The sequence below is a fragment of the Sciurus vulgaris genome, assembly GCF_902686455.1.
Source record: "Sciurus vulgaris genome assembly, chromosome: X".
In the NCBI taxonomy this organism is placed as follows: Eukaryota; Metazoa; Chordata; class Mammalia; order Rodentia; family Sciuridae; genus Sciurus; species Sciurus vulgaris.
This window is the reverse complement of record NC_136471.1, coordinates 113,370,790-113,396,139: the sequence shown is the minus strand read 5'-3', so window position 1 is coordinate 113,396,139 and position 25,350 is coordinate 113,370,790. Positions and strand designations below refer to the sequence as shown.

The 25,350-nt window shown below is 33.6% G+C and overlaps 1 protein-coding gene across 2 annotated transcripts in view; it reads left to right on the top strand.

Moving 5' to 3' along the window:
- The window catches only part of IL1RAPL1 (interleukin 1 receptor accessory protein like 1), a 1,318,779-nt gene that overhangs the window by 695,215 nt on the left and 598,214 nt on the right, over window positions 1-25,350 (top strand). For both annotated transcript variants that reach the window (XM_079122889.1, XM_079122888.1), the window contains exon 3: window positions 1,578-1,857. In XM_079122889.1, coding sequence (XP_078979015.1) covers window positions 1,578-1,857 — 280 coding nt within the window. The remainder of the gene's footprint in view (window positions 1-1,577; window positions 1,858-25,350) is intronic.

Genomic DNA, 25,350 nt, shown 5'->3' with positions numbered 1-25,350 from the left:
GAAATTATTTTTGAAGTAATAATTTCATGTCTTGCATGTCTTCTTTGCTCTAATGTACATATTTCTTTTCATTTGGATCATTTTTCCTTCTCTTGAACTGTAAGTTGTTCATTCTTTTCTCAGAAACTTTAGGTTGATTTCTTTTTAGTTTGTGGAGTTTAACCCTGCTTGTTACTGCTGTTTGAGGTCCTGTTTTCTTGGCCTTTGCCTTTTGTTCATCATTCATATACTTTGAGTAATGTCTAATTTATTTTCTTAGTAACAACTCACTTTTATTTCTTGCTATCTTGTTAGCTATAAGATCTTTATTCCAGATTTTATCAGTCTGAGTCAAATCATCAAGAAAAAAACTGCACAGTAATTTGAAAGAGAAAGATTTTATTAAATGCAACAATGGATTGAAGTAATGAAAGGAATGGCTAGTATGGAAGAAATATGTATTCTTTTGTTTATGTTACCATATCAAAATACCATAGACTGAATTGCTTAGAAAATAGAAATTTATTACTCTCAGTTCTAATGGCTGGAAAGCTCTAGATTAAGGAGCCAAACAGTTGGTTTCTGATAATGTCTTTTCCTGGCTTGCAGGCGACTACATTCTTTCTCTCTTGTGATCAGGAGGGGAGAAAGAGAAAGAGCACTTTCTCAGGTCTTTTCTTATAAGGGCTCTAATCCTATTAGAAGAGCCACAGCCTCCTGACCCCCTCTTACTCTAATTACCTCTCAGTGGTCTCATCTTCAAATACCATCACACTGGTTGTTAGTTTTTCAAATTATGAATTGGGGACACATTCAGGTCATGGCAAAAATAACCTGAAGGTGTAAAGGAATAGCTGCCATTTTCCCTGGGGATGAGATAGACCACCCAAAGAAAAGTTCCCATACTTCTATCCCTAGAGCAGAGATTCAGATCTTATTGGGAAGGTATAATCATGATTAACTGAATGGCAGAAGTCACTGAGTTTCTGTGCTATCAGAACTTGTTAGAAACCTGCCCTCTGGAAGTTGACACAGACACTCCCTATTATGTTCTTGGTAAAGCCCTTCATGAGAAGGAGTCTTACCTGAGACTCTGCTAAAAAAAAAATTGTTAAGCTGTTGCCTGAAGGAGCCAGCTGCTGGAGAAGCCATGCACACTGCAAGAACCTGTCAAGCAAGCATGCTGGGACGAGGAAGCAAAACCCTTTCCTCCTGTAATGTCTCTCCAGCACCCTCTACTGACAAAGCTTCAATACCAACTAGCAAAGGAAATATTTTGAAGGTCCAGATCTATTTTCACAGAGCAGGCAAAAAAGTATATTAAGAACTGAGGGACAATTAATAATAATGAACATACTATTATAAACTAAAAATAAGTATCAGCGGGAGCAGACTAAGTAAATACATTGTTTACTAGCAGGGTAAACTACTTTTCAGGGCCCTTCTGAGTTTTTTTTCACTGTTACATTTTCTGTGTCTTGAATAAATCTGCCTAAATGTAGATGATCACAAAATATTTGTTAAATAAATGAATGAACAAACCAATTGCTTAATTTTTTTTAATGTTTTTTTTTTTTTTTTCTCTCCCTTTACTATAGCTGATGGATGCACTGATTGGTCTGTCGACATCAAGAAATACCAAGTTTTGGTGGGAGAGCCTGTTCGAATCAAATGTGCACTCTTTTATGGTTATATCAGAGCAAATTACTCCCTTGCCCAAAGTGCTGGACTCAGTTTGATGTGGTACAAAAGCTCTGGTCCTGGAGACTTTGAAGAGCCAATAGCTTTTGATGGAAGTCGAATGAGCAAGGAAGAAGACTCCATTTGGTTCCGACCAACATTGCTGCAGGACAGTGGTCTTTACGCCTGTGTCATCAGGTATTGTTTTAATTCCATTACTATTGAATCAATGAAATCACATGCTACATCCTTATACTTAAAATTTGCTGCTAGCTCTTTCAGCTAAAGGTATGGTCTCAATATTTGCTTGTGTTGCTGCTTTCTAAAATTTAGAAGCTAAATCATAAAAAGATGGGATTGGAATTTATATTGAGACATTATCTCTAGCTTATGGAGAAAAGAGATGCCATCTGGGTATCTACTTATGTTGCCAGAAATTACTAAAGACTATGAAATAAAATTTATAGAGGAGGTAAAATGTTGCAAATAAAATGTAAGCAAAGACTTGCAGAAAGGATGCATAGTTTATTGCTAAATGGGTTGTAACATTTTGTTATTGCCCTTCACAGACAGACAGAGCAGAGATACCTCTGGTTCACACATATCTGCAAAGATGATTTAGGTAATGTGTGTATGTGCACAGGAAGAGGAAGACAGCATTACCATGTTAGGAAATACAAAGATTGTGTTCTAGATTGTTTTGTTAACTAAAATTGCTAAATCAATAACAAAGAATTTCCTGAGTCTCTCAGGGCCAATACCAAAGTTAATAACAAAGTCTGTGCCATTATCCCCAAGAAAACTCATCACACATCTTCACATCTTTGTCAGCTTGTGGAAAAGACATATGCAGTTTGTTTAATGATAATGCATTGAAACAGTATCCATGTAACACATTAGCAGTTAAAATCTCAGTTTAAGCATTTAGCCCTTCATGGATTGTGAATCATACCCTGCATGAATGATCATGAATGTCATTATACTATTAGAACATTACAAAGCTAGATATAGGCATATGGAGGGTATGTTTAAATCCATTTATTTGGGTTTCTATACTTCAGCTTATTCAAATAAATAAAGACCTAAAGCAGTTGATTCTTGACTTGGAGAGGCTGACTTTGTGATTCTAAGACTTCTGAAACACCTACTATTTCTCTTTCAAAAACAAACTCAACATCTCCTTCTGAAATTCTGATTGGCACCTCTCATTTCTACTTCATAGGGATCATACTTCTCTCTTACAGTTTCCTGTAACAATAAGCTTCATGCTGAGTTATGGCCTCAGGTGTCTAAGGACATTTAAATAGGTCAAAGTCATATAAAATTTAGAAATAAATTTTTTAACACTGATAACATATATTAGAGTTAATGTTAGAAAATGTAATGGATATAAAGAGTTGTATTTGAGAAAAATATCCACTGAATTTTTAAAATAACAAATGTATTATTCCTTGGTCAACCGTTGTTTCTTTTAGGACCTACCAATTATTTCATGTTCAACCACAATTCTTAATAGAAGTAGAGGTTCTGTGGGGGCATTGACAAATAGTGCCATGTTATTACAGTTAAAGTATACTGATTGGACCAGCTGTTCTCACTATACCAAGTCACTTGATTTTAATTTCTTATTTGCTGATTATTTTTTAAAGCTGTTATTTATGATTGTTTTTGCATGTGCGGAGGTAATTCTTCAAGGTAGGCAAATGTGTATCCTCATTTGACTGAAATTAGAATTCAGTTGAATTTCCAGAATCTAACTCTTCATTTCATTATTTATTGTTGATGGGAAAATAATGTGAAACATTAGTAATCTGAATTTCAAAAAGACTGAATTGCATTTCTTTTATGTGTTTAAATATATGGTCAGATCCATTGCTCTGAGAAACTGCATTAAAATGCCCCAGAATTATGTATAGTTATAAGAATAAATGAAGGACTGAAGTTTCCAAAATGATGACATTTGTCATATTTCCATGTTTCTACATTTCATTGGAAGGTGAAATTAAAAGACAAAAGCCTGGAAGTTTAATATGTGTCAAATGGTATCCATGAGAAGGTGATAAACTGAAAAAAACAGAAACTTGCTACCAAGATTCAAGTATGCCCATGAATTTGAAGCTAACAAAGTTTCTATGTCTTCCTTTTGTAATTTGGAAAGAGATAGTCAAAATCTTTGTAAATAGCAGTTGAAATGGCATGCCTTGGTGTTGATGTGAGGGAAGTCCAAGGGCTGCCTTTTGACATTTTGGCACATTGTTAGCTACTAGGCCACAAATGGTCACCATTATTATTATTTTTTAAATAATCCACTTGCAAGAATTTCAGAAGTTGAACATATTAGCTTCTATTCGGAGATTCTATTGTTGGTGTTCTGTGCATTAACTTATCAATTAAATGGTTTAACAAGACTTTTATGTATAATTTACATTTATACCTAAATGTACACAAATAAATATTGATAATAATGGAAATAGCTCAGATAACTATCATTACAGTGAACAAGAACTTTCCTGCCCCTTAATTTTGAAAGAATAATGTTATAATTATTTATTCCATGGTGCATGGCTTTTTAAATATTTTCTCCTTCTTGAATTTTCACCTTATTGTGTTTCACGAAAAAGGAAATGAAAGAGAGCTGTGTAACACTTTCTTTTGTTTTCTTGTATTGTCATCTATAGAAACAAGTTTACTTTACAAAGGAAATAAAGTTCCCTATTCTTGACCTCCTAATTTTTAATTCATCTTTTTAGTGTCATATCCTATTATCAATTTTATATGCAAAGTTAGGTAGTGCACACATAAGTACTGCAGTGCCACCAAAAATGGTAGCATGTTGTTTTATTTGTTTTGTTGTTGTTGTTGTTGGGCTTTTTGGGGAGGTACTGGGGATGGCATCTAGGGGTGCTCTACAACTAAGCTATTTTCCCAGTCCTTTTCATTTTGAGACAGGGTCTTGCCAAATTCTGAGGGTCTTGCTAAATTGCTGAGGTTGGCCTTGAGCTTGCAATGCTCCTGCTTCAGCCTCCCAGATCACTGGGATTAGAGGCATGTGCCAAGGCTCTGAGTCATGTGAAATCATTTGACAAAGCATTTTAATTAAACTTTTGTTCTTGAGATAATTGCAGAATCATATTCAGTTGCAAGAAATAATATAGAGAGATTCACATATCCTTTACCAAGATTTGCTGAATGGGTAACATTTTGCAAAACAGTAGTACAATATCACAATGAGGTATTGACTCAATACTCTCAAGATACAAGACAATGCCATCACTTTATGGAATTCTCCTGTTGTCCTCTTATAGTTATAACTCTCTCTACCCAATACTAAATCACTGGCTACTACTAATCTATTCTTGCTATTTATAATTTAGCAAATTTAATAATACAATATTAATAAAATCTTACAATGTATACATTTTGGAATTGGATTTTTCATTCAGCATAATTCCCTTGAAATCCATACAAGATGTCACATGTAAGTGGAGTTTATTCTTTTTATTGCTGAGCAGTTTTCCCTGGTAAGGGCATGATATGGTGATTATTAGTTCACTGAATGGCATCTGGTTTGTTTCCAGTTTGGGACTATTAAAAATAAAGCTTTTATGAACATTCACACAAGAATTTGAGGTGAAAATAAGTTTACATTTTTCTAGGATAAATATTCAATACTGAGTATGAGTTGTAAGGTAGTTGCATGTTTAATTTTATAAAACACTGCAAAACTATTTTCCAATGTAACTGTATCATTTTACATCCCTATCAACAATAATACAGTTTCTCAAATACTTGCAGTATTTGGTGTAATCATTATATTTAATTTTAACCATTCTAGTAGACTTATCCTGGTATCTCATTGTGATTTTAATTTGCATTTCTCTAATGACTAATGATGGCTAGCATTTTCCTGTGCTACTGGCCATCTCAATCCTGTTCAGTAAAATTTCTGCCCATGTATTTGTTCATTTTGTAAATGAATTTTTGTATCTTCCTTGTTATAGTTTTAAATATCTTTGTATGTCTGGATAAAATTCCCTTTTTTGGATATGTGGGTTGCAAATATTTTCTGCCAGACTATAATTTATGTTTTCTTCTTATTATGGTCTGTCACAGAGCACACATTCTTAATTTCAATAAGGTTCAAATTATGAATTTTTCTAGTTACAAATCATACTTTTGGTATGAAGTATGAGAATTCTTTGCCTAGCTATTGGCCATAATGATTATTTTTCTTATTTTCGTTTCTTAATTATTAAAGTAGAAGATATGTCAATTTTCTTTTTGCTTTACACTTTACATTTAAGTCTGTGAGCTTTTCTGAGTTAATATTTGAATAAGGTATGAAATTTATTTAAGTCTAGTATTAGTTTTTTGCATGGATAGGAAGTTGCTTCAACATCGTTGAAAAAGGCTACACTTCTGTTGAATTGCTTTTGCACTTCTTTTTCAAACTGAGCAGGTTTGTGTGGGTTGATTTCTGCATTCTTTATTCTATACTTAGACATCAATCCCTCTGCCAATACCATGGTACTTGATTTGTGTAGCTATATGGTAGGCCTAAATATCAAGTGAAGTGAGTCCTAGCTATAGCTACTATAGCTAGTTAACTATTGTGGGCTGCTTGTTTTCCTTATAAATTTTATCATAAGCTTATCTATGGTCATATAAACCTCACTGGAATTTCTTTTTGTTTCTTTGTGGCGCTGGGGATCCATTGTAGCGCATCTAGGCAAGTGCTCTACCACTAAGCTACATTCTCAGTCCTACCTTTTTGGAATTTCAATAATAGTTGCATGAAAGTTATAGATCAATTCAAACAGAACTGATATCTTTATCATGTTGGGTCTCTGAATATATGAACAATTACAACTCTTCATTTATCTAGGTTTTTTTCTTTGATTTCTTTCCTTAGCATTTGTAATTATCAGCATAAAAATCCTGTACACATTTTTAAAAATTTATTCCTAAGAATTAATTTCTTTGGAGTATTGGTAAATGGTATTATTGTTTTAATTATGGTTTCAGCATGAACATTTTTAGTATATAGAGATATGATAGATTTGGGGGTTTAAGTTAACAATATCTAAAATCATTTTTTCAAACTATATCTATAATGCGTTCTAGCTAATATCTTGCTCCTTGCCCAATTCTTGAGTTTCTCTTGAGAGATCAAGTAACTTTTGTTTCTCATTGAAAGTACATATTAAGTATCTATCAAAAAAATACTTAGTGAAATCCATGTATTTATTCATCCATTTAACAGACATCTACTGATCATTCTCTGATAAGTACTATGGTAATGCTAGTATCACAAAGATTTCTAAGACTTTTTTTACTCAAGTAGTTTGCATAAGAGAAAATGAATATATAATAAATTGGTATAGATGCTATGAATATATTTAGAATACAGTAGGATCTGCTAAGATGAAGTAGCACTATGCCTCCTAGGTTCTCCCCCTACAACTAAAATTCCTGCATATTACACAAGTCAAAAGAGAAAAGAACTTTCTAGGAATCTCAGGACTTGAGAAATGTCATGGAATTACTCCATATTCTCACAGTCCTGCCTGCTTTTTGTAGATTAATGCATGTATTTTCGCTTTTTGTTCTTTTGTTTGAAATTCATTTGTTCATTGCCTACCCTAGTAGTACATGTTTATTTCCTGAAGAAAATCTAGTTTATTTTCTACCTTTCCCAAATTGCTCCAAAGATAATTATTTCAGTGATCAATTGTAGATAGAAAACATCTCAAACTTTAGTGATTTAATACAAAACTATTTTATTTGCACAGGATTTGCAGTGTAGGTTGTAGTCAGCTGGCTGGTTTTTCTATTGATGTTGCCCATGGCCATATGTGGCTGGAATCTACTGGGATGCAGGGTTGGCTCAACCAGTTTCTCTCTCTGTGAACTCTTTGGGCCTCTCTCCTATACTTACTAATGTACCATGAGTCAAATCTAAAGATAATTTGGGAAGAGTCTTTATAAGTACTTGTATTCTGTGAAGTTTGGCCCACTGGTAATGTCACCAAAATAAAAGTCCAATAGAATCAGCCTTTGTCCCTAATAAACCATGCCCTTACACATGCAAAATGCATTCATCCCATTCTTAAGACCCCCAAAGTCTTATGTCATCAAGGTCAGAAAAGTAGTCCACAATCTCATTGTCTAAGTTAGTTCTGGGTACAAATAAAATTCTTCAGAATTAGTTGCCTGACTGCAACTGATCAGGAGTGACTCCTGTTGATTCAAAACTTAACTAAGAAGACAGGTTAGCTGGTCTCACAGCCCCAGTATACAATGGTAATACAGTAATAGCATTACTAAACTAAGTAGTCCCATTTGCAACGGGGAATGAGGAGGGAGTTACAGGGCATTTACTGGTCTATAACAATTCTTAAGTCCAGCTGGGCTCACTTCACCAGTTTCTTAACTGGAACCTAATTCCCCTTTCTACAAGTGGTTCTCTGTGGCTCCTGGTTCTAGCTTCTCTATTTCCATAGAAAGGTAAAGACTCAGAGATCATATTTAAAATTGAACTTTATCTGTCCATTTTAGTATAAGGTAATATAATTCCTTTAGAAGCTCTGCTGTGAGGCTTTTATGTGTTACTTTTTTAACCAATCTATTAAGAAACTACAACCTAACATATTTCCAAGGGAAATTCCTCTCTAACTTGGTTTAAGTCTGGTGTTGCTGGAGGACCATGCACCCACAATTCTTACACACCTTCTTCCTTGCTAGTATTAGATTTTGCCTAATAGATCATCTTACCTACCTTTGCTGTATCATAGAGAATGTGTTATATCCCAAACACATATCCCTCACATTTTTACCCCTCAAAATTAAATATGAGATGTTTGTCAAAAAGAGGCTCTCAATATTTATTGAATGAAATAATAAGTAATTCGGATTAATGTTCTTTAGAATATCCTGTGGAAAACACAACTATGGACAAAATTACCTAATTTTCTCATTTCTATCATTTTCCATGAGAAAATAATGTAATTGTTTTTCTTACAACATCTAATGAAAACTAACAGTAGTTATGAACTGCTTATTCTGCATCATGTTTTTTGGTATTCCAAAAGACAGTTTACAGTTTCCTTTTTTTATTCCCCAAATATGCCTTAATTATCAGCAGGTAGAAAAAGAAAATAATAAAATGTTAGGTCTAATAGACTGACAATTAGTAAACCATAAACATAGTGTAAACTATTTATTTTAATCTGTATGATAGAAAATAATTTCAGTATTTTTTGTTTTTGTGATTTTTTTAAATCAAGTAATTGTTAGATCAAAGAATATATAATGTCAGTATCACTTTAAAAAATCTAAAGTATATACACCTCAAGGGGTCTTCATAATTTGTTCAGGGCAATCAATGTCCATATAAATGTTTTATATCCTACCCAGAAATTTTAATGATCTTATGCATATGTGTTTCAAGGACCTAATGTAATTTCACAATCTTGGTTCTCTAATTATTAAACTATCTTTCCTAATTGAAATCAGGGTATACCCTTGAGAACATCAGCTGTAATTTATAGGTTATAAAAAATGCAATTAAATCTATATAAGCTAGTTCTTTAAAAAAGCCATATACAAGTGGAAGTCTTTAAAGTAAGATTTTTGAGTCTGGGTTTAGAGTCTTTTATGGTTGATATATTAAAATTATAGTACTATAAATCAGACATTCTTTCTCTATTTTTTCAGGAGAACATCTTTCTTGCCATAATAGGCTTCAATAGGTTTTCCAGACTCATTATTGATGATGGTTGGACATGGTGCTAAAATGGTAGAGAAACCTAGAGCAGAAAATAAGTTTTGCCTTTTTGTCACATCTGAGACATGAAGGCATTCTCTAAAAGATCAAACTATTTTTAAATAGGACCATAATTAGCCAATTGCTATCTTTCTGAGTGTTTTCATTTCAAGAACTGCAAACCCAATTGATAGAGTAAAAACCAGATCCTATCTGAATTGCCTATAGGAGATAATGATTTTTTTAACCATTCAAGTAGTTCATGTCTTCAGCATAATAGCCTAATTTCTGTACTAAGAAGATGAAATTAATTCTGCTGAAATAAAATATGGTAGTTTCTTAGGTCACTGAATAAAGAAAAATTTAGTCTAATATTCCTAAGTCTTATATAGAGAAATCTTTGAGAATTCTTGAAATCAATAATGACACGTTCATAGCAGATACAGAATTATGAATTTTCTGCAGAAAACCTCAAATTATTATGGAGTAGATAGACTACTGAAAAAGATGATCCAGTTGTGTCATAATTCAGTGTGTAAAGATTAATTCTGAGATTTTATATTTTTTGCATTTTAGGTAAAATGCATCACTTTGTGCCTTTTTCAATCATGGATTAAAAACATACATATTTCATATTTCACAAATATTGAATGTATATGGTATGACAAATGGTAGTTATGAAAATTTTATTCTATATCTTTATTTATTTATTTATTTATTTATTTATTTTTTTTTTTTTTGCAGTATTGGAGATCAAACCCAGGGCCTCATGCATGCTAAGCAATCACTGCACCACCTAGCTACAATTCAGTCAGATGAGGAAAATTTTAACTTGCAAATAATATCTTTCAGGCACGCAGGTCACTTATAATGCAGCAATATTATTGGTGACTATACTTTTTTACTGTGATTATTAACTTTCCTTTACTTGTAAAAACTATTCAAAAAGTTAACTGCTAGTGTTGATGCAATAAGTGAGGGAAAACATCAGTAGACCTGTTAAAGGAATATTTACTGATGATCAAAATTTGAGATGAGTAAATGAGTTGAAGATGAAGCAGGTGAGATTATCCAAACCTCTTTCTTAAACTAGTTTTGTATGTGATTGTCAGGTAAATAAATGAAAACATAAGCTCAATGAATGTAAAGAAAACAATGAAGGGGCTGATGATTATCAGAAGGGCTTATGTAGGACCTGTGGTTGAACAGAATTTATGGCTAGCCGAAGCATAATTAAGACAGATTTCTTTTTTACAAAGTTTTCATGAGTACATGAGAAATTAAATAATGATTCAGAATAGGGGCTTTCAAACTTTTTCTAAAAATCGCCAGGTGGTAAAAATGTTAGATTTTCCAGGCCATACAATCCCTGTTGAAACTGTTCAACTCTGCTGTTATAATGGGACAGTATCCATATACAATACATAAATGAATGACTATGACTGTGTTCCAATAAAACTTCATTTAGCCAAAACACGTGATGGAGTGGATTTGGGATACGGGCCATAATTTTCTGTCCCCTATCTAGAAAGTGCCTTGCAAACTACAACTAGTTAAATCAACAATAGCAGTTGTTACTATTGACAAAGCAAAGCCACAATCTATTCCTGATAGCGTGACAAAATGTTTTGTTGTTGTTGTTTTTGTTTTGTACGTGATGGTTAGAAGGATTGTTAAAGTATCTTGCAGCAATTGTGTGAATGTTTTGAGAAACTAGAGCATAAAAAACAAGCATGGAGTTTTACAATAATAGTCATGAAGCAATGAGGACTATGGTTAGAATATTAATGGTAGTAATGGTAAAGAAAAAACAGATTAAAGATTATTTTTGGAAGGAAAAAATCTGTCATTGATGATATTTGATTGCATATATTTTGACCTTGATTGGATGCTGCTGCTTGATAGCAAAATATCTTAATGCTTTTCCATACAAACTGAAATATTTTCATCACAGACCTCAGGGTCCTAAGAAATAAAATTGCCTATACTTTACTCCATTGCATTAGGAAACATTTAAATAGTTACCTCATCATTACTTTCCTGTGTACCATTTGAATGAATAAGTGAAGGGGTGTGGGATTCTACATAGTTTCTCTACTTGTTAGTCTCTTCAATAGACCATTCGTTTCTTAAGAGCAGAGATGAAACTTTTCATCTTTTCATTTCTGTTTACACATAGATCTGAACAGATCTAAACAGACAAATCTTTCAATCAGTTGTTACAGTTTGGGGACAGATTATTGAATATAGCAATCTTATAAATAATGATGACTTAAGAGAGAAGTTTGTTTCTCAGGAAAAAAATCAATCTGTAAACATTTCAGAGCTGATATGTTGACTATCTAATTGTCTAGGCCTCAAGTTTCTTCTGTATTTCATATCCTGCTCCTTCTAGTCTATGGTCCTCATTGTTATTTCCAAGATAAAACTCTATGACAGTCATACTGTTATAAGCAGTAAGATATAGAATGAAAGGAAAAAAATACGTTCCTTCTTACATTTCAGAACAAGTCCCAGAGGTTTCTTGCATTGTTTATGCTTATGTATGATATGCCAGAACTTGTTCATATAATTATACCAAGCTGCAATAGTGGCTTATATATGAGGTTTTCATTATTAATTACCCATGTGCCTGATATGAATGTAAAATTACTTAGGATTTTAAATTGATTTCCCCAAAAGCAAAGCCAAAGATAGGAATTCTTGTGCAAGTTATCTACTGACGGAGTGTTCTTAGGAGAAATCTGCAGAGGCAGAAGCCAGGCAAATATATGTTTTAAAAGTCTAGTCTCTGGCTGATTCCACAGGGAGTTCTGGAGTATAAATTGCATCACAGGATTTATCCTGCTTTGAAGCAAGGGATGTGGGCTGGTACTTGGCAGGCATCTCTAACCAGGTGGCTCCTGTCATGCTAAGGTGATTTTTCACAAAATGATAAAGGTGTGAGCCTTGACCAGCCAACACCCACAGCAGCTGCAGGATGAGGCCAACAGTTGGTGAAGAAATTATAGGTGTAATACCAAATGCATCTGTTGCCCTGAAAAAGAAGGGGACAAATATTGAGGGAAAATTAGTAACTATTTTGTAATAGCTAAAAAGTATCCCTCCACATATATGGAAATGACTCAATATCCTGGTTTTGTTTGATACTTGGTAAGTCCTCCACTAGTATTTCTTGAATGATTAATGCATGCACTTAAAAACCTTCTATTTTCTTAAACTTCACAGTCTGCCTTCTTTAAAAATTTTGATATGGTTAAGGAATGTTAATATAATCAACACCACCACACCTACCCCAAGGCTCCTGCCCTCAAGATCTATTTCCTCTACTCAGATTCATGTCACATTCACAACCAATTACAGAATTATCTCACCAACATTCCTGAAGAAAAAGTAGGTGGAAAATCCCTGCTCTTTCAAATATCTCTAGTTCTGGTTTCCAGAACATTTCTCATTGACCAGGAATCAGTTATCTGAGTTACTACGATTAGTATACACAAAACCTCCTTATGTTCACCTTCTTTAAATCTTCGTTGAAGAATGACTATGGTGTTTCTTATCAGTTTGTTCTGGCCTAGATTTATGCTGGTTTTACAGTGACATTTCAGGCTTTCAGGCAGGTCTCCATTTAGTAACTGCTTCAAGATACAAAATCTGAGGATATAAAATAAAAATTTAAAAGAGGTCATTGAATAAGAATTTAACTGATTTCATTATATCTCACATTCATAGATTTGGAACTATCCATTTTCTCCCTGAGGGTCATAAATGACAGTCCCAAAAAAGAAAGAGTCAAGGTTATGTAGTGAATGAGTAATGTTTGAAATCTGGTCCAGTGATTTCAATGCATTTTTCTAAAACCAACAACAACAACAAAAATGCATCATTTGAAAGCAATATCACATCACATTTGATTAGTTAGATTTCATATTTCAGAAAAGTGATCAAAGCAGGATAGTTTATTTTCTCCTATTAAGTAGTTACAAGATAGGCATTCCTGGATTTTTATGACAGTTTCAGGATATAGCATGATCCAGGTTCCAAGACTTTATATTCTTCTTTTCTCATCATGTGGTTTCCATTCCCAAGTTCCCTACATGGTCCTAGTGCAACTGAAAAGCTGAATGTTTTAATGTTAGTTAATTTAAAATAGCTACACATGGATCTTAGCCATCATTTTGAAAGGTTGTTTCAACCATTCCTGGCTATTCGTTAAAATAGAAACTCTTCTGGGTAGCTTTTATTTAGCCTCAACTCAAATGGAATGGATTTTAGAAATGGCCTCATTTTATAGACTAACAACAACAAAACAGGGCTGGAAAGGTTAATTAGTAGCTTACTAAAATCTCACAGCTAATGATTAGAAGTATTGAAAATAAAGCTGGATGTTCTGATTCCTTAATGAATGCAACTCATAAAAATTTGTATTTTTGTAATTGACTAGTTTCTTAAATAATTCAGGTAGATCTTCCTCTCTTTGCTCTAAATGATTAAAGCATTTATGCAGTTATCATTTGATTTCCAATGGCTATTTTAATTGAAGAATGATCACAGTATCCTGACACTTAATGTCTACCCCCTTTACCCTAAATACTTGAGGATTAAGTTATCTTTCTGGTCTTTACTCTCTAAATCAGTCCAATAAATGGTAAAGTGGTAATTAATTTACATTAATTTATAATAAACAAGAATATTTTTTCTATTTCTATGGAGCTTTGGAATTAGTTCTAAATTAATGTGATTCAATTGGCTAGAAATTATTTGTATATTTTGTCTGTTTAATTCATTCAAGTAGACTATTAAACATGTCTATACAATTCAATGTCCTACACACTGGGAGTATAGCACAGTGAATTAAGCCAAACTAGAATTAAGATAGTCTAGAATAGATTCCTATAGTTGGAAGTATGTTCTTGAAAAGAGCCTTTGTGCTGTGATATTTAGGAATGGAAAGGTCAGTGTGCCTGCAGATGAGTTAACAGGCTGACTTAGCCACTTGGTGTATATGCTCATCCTCAGACTATGCTCTTCCAGTTGAAATCTGAGTACTTTTCCTACTGCCAAAGAATTTCCAAAGGATGTACCACCAGAGGAGTTTGAAAGAAATTCATCTTCAAAACCTCAACTTCCTTGCTTATGCCTCTCTCAATTCCTGATAACTCACAATAGCACTTTTTCCCATTTAGAGAAAGGCTCACTTTTCTCCCTTCCCAATTGTAGCATGATGCAATGACACAGGGTATACAAAGAATCTATGTGCTAAACAAAGGGATAGCCTGAAATAGAGTTTGAAAAACTCGAGGCCTTTAAACTCCGAAATTTTCCCTCCTGCTTGTCCTACGGTAATTTCTAAGTTTGAAGCTTAACCCAAGTTTATATATTCTTTATTCAAAAGAACCAAAGCAATATATAGTAGCAGTTTTGAATTATATGAACATAATTGGAATGTTTTATAGGGCTATCATTTTTTAAAGATGTGTTTGATCAAATGCATGGATAAATTTTACTTGTTTTCATTCATATTTGATGTGCATTATCCAAAAAGAAATTAAGTCTGTTTCATTAAATCATATCATGAAATATTTATTCTATTGGGTGAATTTTCATTCTATTTATTTTTTATTTAATTACAATGTTTTCTCCCTCCTACTAATAAATAAGTTTCTTTAAACTTAGTAGAGGTTAATTTTATTTTTAAATTTTAATTTCATTTTCTATAGATCTTACATATATTAAAAGATAATAAGAGAATTTGTGAATAAAGGGGTTTTCAAAGATTATTAAGGGAAATGTGACCAAAAAAAAAGATTGATTCTGGCAGAGTGGTGCACACCTGTAATCTCAGTGACTCAAGAGGCTGAGGTAGGAGGATTGCAAGTTCAAAGCCAGTCTTGGCAACATAAGCCCTAAGCAAGTTAGCAAGACCCCGTCTCAAAAAATAAAGAGGATTAGAGATGTAACTCAGTGGCAAAGTGACCCTGGGTTCAATCCCCAGTACCATGAAAGAAAAGAAAAAGTTTGCAAACCACTGTTCATAATTTCTCAAATTATAATCCAATGTATAACTATATTAGAAGTCATTGAGGTGCTAGTTTAAAAAACAGAAACAAACTAAAAGGTTCCTAGATCCTACCACATACCTATTGAATCAGAATTGCTGAAGAAGCAAGGATCAGGAATCTGATCATTTAGTATGCATATAGGTGATTTATATCTATATTAAGAATTAGAACTTAAATTCAGATTGTACTGATCCTTATTACAGGATTAAAGCCCATATAATTTCAGGAACAAGTCACCTTATATAATCAAAAGCATTATAGAAAGAGTCTTCTTATTGTGGACATTCAGCATCTAATACAGTGCCCAGTACATAGCAGAGTGGTAAGAGTTGATGACTGAAGAATAAAGAAATGTAAAGGCATAAACTTCCTTTTAAAATAGCAGAAGGCTGAGTTAAAAGGTTGCATCACCTTCTAAAATGTGACTATAGTTAATCTTTTGTTTTTTTAGTAAAATATTTTACCTCTTCATCTAAATTCAATTTACATATGGAATCACAGGTAGTGAAGACATAGCAGGGTGCCTTCCAGATTCCACTGCTGTGATCTTCAAATGAATAAACACTGAAGATTAGTAGACCTTCTGAAAAGTTCTTAATTAAGGAAACCAATAGTGTGCAGTATAATAGCCTGTGTTTTAACCTTGTTGACATAGTAGAGAAATCCCATGTAGATAGCTTGTAAAAAAAAAAATGTTCTAATCCCTAAATTGCAATTTGGGAGCAACTGTCCTTCTAATGAAAATTGCTGCTATGGATGCCTGTTCAAAAGCTTTGATTTACAAAGTAAAGATACAAAAATATCGAACTTTCTTGATCTGGGAATGTTGTTTTCATTAATTAGGTGAATATGACAGCTCTCTCTTTACCCTAATAGCCCCCCTGGAGGAAATAACATTTTTGTTTGTCTAAACAGTACTTAACAACTACTCTAAAATTAGAGTTTAAGACCTTTAACTCTAGAGTGCAAAGCTCTATGTCCTTGACTCTGATGTTTATCATGAATATTAATTTCTGATCTTAAAGTCAAGCCATGAAATTTTTATATATTGTCATGACTTTCCCTTGACAATTTTTGTAATTGCCATAATTTCCTCATCAGCAAGAGCTGTTTGTGGCATCCCTGGTTTAAGCAGGCTATAAAATTCACTGCTCTGAATTTCCCATTTTGTTTCAATGTGAAGCCATAGACTTGTTTACTCTGAGCAGTAACTAGACCTCTGATCTTAAAAGAATTATAGTTTTTATTGGTGCCCTTACACGAAAAAGGACTCAATATATTTTTGTCATTACAGGCTTTCATTGTTACCTTTGGGATTACTTTCCTATTAGGGGAGATTTATGTCTGCTGTTTCAGATACTTTCTCTGTTGCTCACATAAAAATATTATTTTCAGCAGGATATTGATCATTTTCTTTAAAAGTGATTCATCAGTATTGTCCAATCATCAAATATCAGGCCATGTATGTACAAATTGTTTACAGGGGTCTAACATTAAAATTAGTTAGACCATATATACACATAAACTTACAAATAGACACATATATATGTATTTAATATGTGCAATTCAATTGAAATACTATTCTCTTTATAATTTTGACAAAGCTATATGGAATACTTACCATACATGAGGTTTAGATTTTTTTCCCCTGAGGTTACAAAAAATGGGTGAGACACAAATTGGCCTGAAGATGCCACAATGAACCAGAGAAGAGAGACAGGTTCATGAAGAATTATCTATATCTCTATGTGGCAAATGTTGTTAGAGATATGAGAACAAAGTGCTATTGCAACCAGGGAGGCTCAGAGATTGATACACAGAACAGGGGGCACTGAGGTTATAAGAGATGGATTTTTCTTGATAAAGAAGTGGAAGTGACACTTTATTTTACACAGTAGGAGTAGGTTGAAGCCAACCATAGTAATTTGGGAAAAGGGCTTTGAGCAGGGAAGAGCAGCAGATGTGTGTGAATACAGTGAAGAGCACAAGGCAATACCTGGGAAGATACAGAAAAAGCTAGAGAAGAAACTTGCAGTAGATTTAGGAAGTACCCAAGAATAGATTCTTACATTCCAGTGTTTGAATTTTTTCTTTGCCAATGAACATATTGATTCAGGGCATACTTTTCATAGAGAAAATTACTCTAGATATATACATTCATCCCGACAAATCTTTTTAGGAGAGTGCTTTACCAACTGATGGCCAAGAGATAATGTCAAAATCTCTGTACCTAATAATCTTATTGTATTTCAAGGGAGAAAATTGCCAGTTCAGCAATTCATGTCTGGTATGACATAGGTTATGAGAGAGTAAAGAGCAGAGTACAATGGACTCAGAGAAGAGGCATATAATTCAGAATAAAAATCATGAAAAACTTCTTGAAGATGTAAGTATTGAGGTCTGATACAGGAGTAAAGCTTAACTAAGAAGAAAAGAAGGTTTGGAGGAGATACTGGACGGGGAAATAACATAAGACTGGAATCATTGTATTTACCTTACAATTGCCTGTGACTATTTGCTTATTGTATATGTACAGAATTAGAAAGGAACCAGTTAAACCAGTTAAATATCATGGTAAGTAAAATAAGCCAATCCCAAAAAACCAAAGGCAGAATGTCTTCCTTGATAAGTGGATGATATATAATGGGGATGGGGTGAGAGTAGAATGGAGGAACTTTAGATAAGGTCGAGGGAAATGAGAGGAAGTGGGGGCTGGGTTATGAATGATGGTGGAATGAAATAGACATCATTGCCCTATGTACATGTATGATTACACAAATGGTATGAATCTACATCGTGCACAACCATAGAAACGAAAATTTGTACCCCATTTGTGTACAGTGAATCAAAATGCAGTCTGTAAAAATAACAAAATAATAAAAATAATAATTGGGAAAAAAGGAACCGGTAAATGGTCTTGGGTGCAAAACTAAAGCATTAAAACTTTGCACTAAAAAGGTACTGGGAGAAATAAAGTACATTAATTAGGTGGATGACAAAATAAACTTTGAGTGTCAGGGAAGTCATTTGGTAGTAGTGTGTATGTAGGTTGAATAGAGTGTTTGGAGCAACATCTAACTATAGGGTTGTCTTAGATTAGACTCTTCCACAAGCAAACCCCAAGAAAGCATCACTGGAGGAATGTGGAAATTAGATGAGCCAGGACAGTAGGCAATATACTATGTATTTGTCTTAATCAACTTTTTTTTTTTGACACGGTGACCAAAAGACCTGACAAGAACAATTTTAGAGGAACAGTTAATTTGGAACTCAAGGTTTCAGAGGTCTCAGTTCACAGACAGCCGGCTCCACTGCTCTGGGCCCAAGATGAGGAAGAACATCATGGTGGAAGAGTGTGGCAGAGGAAAGCAGCTCAGAATATGACCACCAGAAAGCACAGAGAGAAAGAAGATTCTGTTCAACAAGGACATGCCCCTAGGGACCCAGCACTTACAGTCATACCCTACCTGCTTATAGTTACCAAGTACAGTTAATCCTTACCAAAGGATTAATGCACTGATTAGGTTAAAGCTTTGTAAACCAAACATTTCGCCTTTAAACATTCTTGCATTTTCTCACACGTGAACTTTTGAGGGACACCTTTTACCAAAACCATAGTAGTATTAAAAGACCAGTTAGTGCTCAGTGTGGTGGCTTATACCTGTAATCTCATAGACTAGGGAGGCTGAGGCAGGAGGATTACAGTTTCAGTCAATTTAGAAATACCCTATCACAAAATTTTAAAAAATAAAAAGGTATGAGCATATATCCCAGTGGTAAAGTGCCCCTGAGTTCAACCCTAATACAAAAAAAAAAAAAAATGTCACTTACTCTCATGGACCATGTAAAATTAATTCACTGGAGAACTCTAAAAATATGTAAATATGCCCTCAGAGTTATCAAACCCAAGGGAAGAGGAAGCTAGATTATTTATCTACAACCCTCCCCCATCTGCTAATAATTGAGGGCTTCTAGGAATGATAGATCCTATAGCATTTTTGGTTTGCCTATCATATTGGTCACAAGGCTAGACAAAAGCCATTAGAATGAATGTATCAGATATTTGTAGGAAGCAGCCTTAATATATAGACATATATCAGGATACTGACATCATCAGCTGTAAGAACTGACCACTTGAGAAATGTTAAGAATCTGGAATCAGGGCATGAAAATGGAAATCCAGAGTAAGCCAGGAGAGTTACTAGGTCATTGCTTTCATGGGATTTGACCATTGATTCAATGTTAGAAATGAATCATCAATGATGACTTTTCAGAGAGTAGAGAGATGTTGAGCATGTTGTAAAACATGTGATTTTTGTTTTTGTTTTTGTTGTGTATGTGTATGGCAGGGTTGACTACAGTGATGCTAAACCACTGAAAAATACCCAGCCCTTTTTAATTTTTTTTTATTTTGAGATAGAGTCTCCTAAATTGCTAAAGGACTACACTAAGTAGCTGAGGCTGACCACTAAATTGCTATCTTCCTGCCTCAACCTCTCTAGTTGCTGGGATACATGTGGTCTTTCTAATTGTAAAAAAGTGTTGTATGTGAAACATATGTTGAAGTCTTTTTGTAACTGTAGCTATTATAGGAACATAGTATGATGCAGTAGCATAAAACTGGCTAGGAACCAGGAGACATAGAATAGTTCTTAAATCTTCAAATTTTTAACATCACAAATCTTGGATGACCTTAAATCTCTCAGAGCCTCTCATGTAAAATGGTATAAACATGAAAGTATTTTTATATAGGTTACATGAACCAAAGTGTCAGCAAATGTTGTACAAAGATTTCACTTTACTATAGATATCATATCAAGGATTTTAGCAGTAGGACCTATCAAATGTTTATTATTAATGAATGAGTGAATCTAGTTAAAACCTTTAATCTCTCCCACCCTTTATTTAGCACCAAGTGATGGTTTGTTACTATCTATACTTGGAATATATTTCATGTACTTTTTCTTCCTCTACCCAAAACTTTTTCTTTAAACATTTCAATCAATTAAATTACTTAACATTTCTAATGCATATTTTGAGGGAAAATATATTTAGAAGAAAATTTAAATGTGTAATTTTATGTCTGCCTCATTAAGCCTCCTCCTTGTCTATGCCAATGAGAATTTCTCCTCCTCAATAGATACGCATTTATGAGATACTTGGCTATAAGAAATTCCTTAGGATATTGGAACTTGGTAATAAGTTATATTCCTATTCATCCTCCAATAAGTTATGTTGATTATTTTGTTGAAAAATAATGTTTATTCTTTTTTTCCTAAGAAAGTCTTTAGTCTCATCCAGAAGCCAGATTACAATTTGGTCTCTTTTTTTCCTTCTCATTGTTTGATTGCCAACTCTTTTTTCCAGTTCTAAAGAAAGAGAATGTGATCTTCATATGAATGTATATAGGACCAGCACTGTCCCTTTATCAGTCAGGAAGAGATTTTTTAATATGCTTTTGCTTTTCTTTCTGGCCTTGGGAGTTCAAGGTTATATAAAATTTAATTTTAATAAAAATTTTTAAAAAATTTTTGTCACTTTAGCCAGTTTCTGTCAGAGCATTGTTTTTTTTCTTCTTCAAAAGTTTTTTTTTTTTTTTCTGAAATATGTACTTAAATTTACTTTGAAAAAGAGACATATGATATTCAGAATTTCCTGCCAAAGAATCTGGTGATTGGGGTGAATGTTACAGATATAGATGAAATTAAATTAGTAATATATTGATAAATGTTAAAGTCAGATGATGGTATATAGGAGTCATGTAGTGCTCATGACCTTTACATGTTTAGAAAATTGCCCTACTTTAAACCATTGCAGAAAATAAAAAATAAGTAAGATGGTACTCACATTTTTGTTTCATTTTATCTCCTACATGATGTTTTAGTCAGCTGTGGCTGGGTAACAAGCCACTTCAAAAGCCAGTGGGTTAAAATGATAAGCAAATATTGATCATGAGCTTACAGATCATCTGAGTTTTTCTCATGCATCTCCTGTCCATTATTCTAAACAGGATATTCTAAACATTTTACTTGGAATTTCCACTTGTTTTGTGATTATCTCTATGTAGTCTTGCATGGCCTTAGATGGCAAAACTGGGCACTCCTCCACATGGGCTTTAATCCTTCAGAATAACTTATGTATTTACCATCTAGAAGGGATTGGTCCAAGAAAGATGATATAAGTATACAAGGCCTATGGATATCTAGGCTCAGAATTGGCATACCACCTAAATTTTAGCCACAATTTTTGGTCAATGAATGTCACAAATTCAGTCCACCTTCTAAGGGCAGAAAAATAGGTTTTTTTTTTTTTTTTTTTTGTTTAGAGGAGCTTCAAAGTCACATTGTATTGGGAGCATAGTTACAAGGGAAACATAAATTGGAGGGGGAGACTTCAATGTAATCTATCATGTAAACATTTACTGCTTTTAATCAATGTTTACTGATATTCTGATAACTTACAAATTTGTATTTTTAAATTGAACAGATTTAGCCTGTTTATTAAACACTTACTTATGGACTTCTTTTATGCAAGTTAGTAAAAATGGCTAATGTTTACTACTTCTTCCCTACAGTTTTCTACACGGTGTGCATTTGTGTGTGTATAAGTATGTATGCTTTCAATAGATGTCCTTACCATCCATCCTTCAATCTATTCATTTTTCTATGCATTATTTAATATGGTGAATGTTTACTACACATTTATTATATGCCTTGCACTGTGCTAATCATTGTAGAATATAAGTGAAATAGACATGGCTTCTGCATTCATAGGACTTATAGAAAAATGATCAAGGAACACGATGAGAAATTATGTTCAAAAGGAAAGACACAGCTGAACACAGTGATGCACATTTTTAATCCTAGCAACCCAAGAATCTATGAAAGTAGGATTGCAAGTTTGAGGTGGGTCTCAGCAAATTAGTGATGCCATGTCTCAAAATAAACAATAAAAAAGTGTTGGAGATGTACTGCAGGAATAAAACACCTTTGGGTTCAATTATCAATATCTCCCCAAAGAAGGTTTTAATTGAAATTATTATCATGTGATATTAACCTGACGAGGAAGTCAGGGAAGATTTATCTGAGCTTGTGGTGATTTAACTGAAATAAAATCTTCATTTTTGAGTGTTGCAAAATAGAACATAAACCTTTACCAACCCATGGTAGACTTGTGGCCTGAGTGAGGAATGAGCCACTAAGATTTGTGAGTCATTTATAATCCAGCATACCCAATATACACATATGGTATTGTAATGGGACATCTTAAATATCTTGAAGATGTCAAGGGTGATGGCAGAATTTGGTGTGAAGAGAGAATTCATAAAACAGATATCAAAACCTTCTTTGAATGTAGCAGCAAATGAAGTGGAGAGGCCGAAAGAGTATAGAAACAAATGCATACATTTTGAAAAGTTAGGAATTTGGAGAAAAGGATGGATGGTTTATTGTTTACAAAGCATAATAGGACAGAAGAACAAAGAACCCAACTCCTATATCTGAAATGCACAATGTTTGAGAAAATAGACATACCTAAGATGGTGTCAGGGCAAGTGATAATCACACATGATGCTGAGGATTTAGGGTGTGTTATAGAAATTGTATCAAAAAGTTCAGTGAAAGATACTGAGATATGGGATGTGTGTGGGCACTGGACATAAATGAATAAATAAATGAAGGCATCAGTGCATTTTCAAGATGGTTGTGCAGTAAAGTATGTGCATTTTTTTTTTTTTTTTTTTTTTTTTTTGGTGCTAGGGATTGAACCCATGGTCTTGGGCTTGCAAGGCAAGCACTCTACCAACTGAACTATCCCCAGCCTCAGTATGTGTGTTTTGAAAAAAGGGATGCTTGCAATTTTGACATTGATTTTTATAACTAGGGATACAGACAGCATGAACTCAGCTTCACTCTGTCTTTGAGAAGGATTACTCACTTGGCTGGGGTGAAAATAGTTTAAGTAGTCATAGAATTTATATGTTCTTAATGTTGGGTTAATGATGAATCAGAACTTGGGATCCCAATTGTCCATACCCACATTTTATTCTAATCTTTCATTAATACTTACCTGTTTAATTGCCTCCAATCCAGCTGTAGGAATTTTTATTTCATTCTGCTTAGAAAGGGATATTCATAAAACATAAACCTGAATTGAATATATCTTGTTCAGAAATCCTCCAATGATTCCTTAAACTTTCAGAATATTATTTCAAATCTGTTAATGTACAAAAGTTCTTTACCATCAGTATTAGTCAACTTCACATTACTACAGTGAAATAACTAAGGAAATCAACCTATAAAAAGAAAAGCTATATTTTATTCTGGAGGTCCCACTGCTAGATCTTGTGGCCCCATTGCTTTGTACCTCTAATGAGGGCACTGGATAATAATGGTGTAAGGTGTGTGTCAGAGCTAACTGTTTACATCATGAGTGAGGGAGCTGAGTAAACGACGATTGACCAGGGTCCCATGATCTCCTTCAGGGGCATGCCCCCAAAGACCCACAGTCCAACTACTTTACCCCACTTCTCAAAGCTTCCACCACTACCCAATAGTATTACCCTCTGGACCAGGCCTTTAACCCATGGACCTTTGGTAACACTACCCATATTCAAACTATAGCTCTTTCTCCTACTTATTTTTCATATTAGCAACACAGAATTACTTTAAGCTTCTTTTTTTCTTTTTCTTTTTTTTTTGCAGTGCTGGGGTGCTGGGGATTGAAACCAGGGCCTTGTGGTTGCGAGGCAAGCACTCTACCAACTGAGCTACATCCCCAGCCCTAATTTAAGCTTCTTAAAGTTTCCTTGTTTCTAACTGTTTTGTTGGTGTCTGTGCTATTCAAACTTTTTGAAGTCTTCATCCTTACCTCTTTTTCTATCTCACTACTCTGACTACGGTCTGAATTAATGACTCATGATGTGTTTTTCTAATATTCCTTTGAAGTAACTCACATCTGCAATTTTCAGAGGCACCTATGGATTACTGATCATGCAGCTTATTTTGCTTTTCATAATTTTGACTATTTTTCCTGTGCTTTGGGAAGTCATGACTTCATTTCCTTTGGAAATTTCAATATTTATTTGTGAAAAAAAATTTAAGTTAGTCATAGTGTATACAAATAGCTTAAAAATTTAAAAATGTTTTGATGAATTATGGAGATGAAGGAAACATGATAGAAATAGGGAAACCATTAGCATTAGATAAAAAGGAAAGGAAATTACAAGAAATATGATTTGGAACTGAAAATGAACAATGCATTGCATAAATGGGAAATATAAGGGTATAAAATTTAAATCATCATGTGGTCTTAAATTGGATGCACAATTGCAAGTTTATTTTGACAATTGGAAAGCTTTGTAATCACTTGTGCATTTTTTTCTTTCAATAGCAACCTTCCTAAAATCTCTCCAGGAACTTACCTTATTTCATTGAAAACAATATGTCCAATATTATGAGACACAATCAATATCTGGACCAATAAACTATGACACAATGCTTTCTTGTCACAACAATTGTAAAAGACATCCCTGATTACAGAGATGATAAAATATGAGGAAGCTGTGTATCTTAGAATTGATGAAATCTAGAGATTAATCAAAAAAGGCAAGTAACTAAGTGATTAAGTACATGGCATTATAAAGCCTCCAAATTAAAGTCATAAGCTTCCAAACTTTCAGAAAAAGTAATTAAAGAAAGTAAAATTCACTGAAATGACTTGACCAGTATTTGACAGAGTGTTTCCAAAATCTTAAGAGTATAATAGAGTTATTTCAAAACAGCATTACTAGATGAGGATTATTATCCTAGATGCTTTAACTTGTAGAAAACTGCTAAGTTGCGACTTTCTTTTTCCTGTAAAGGG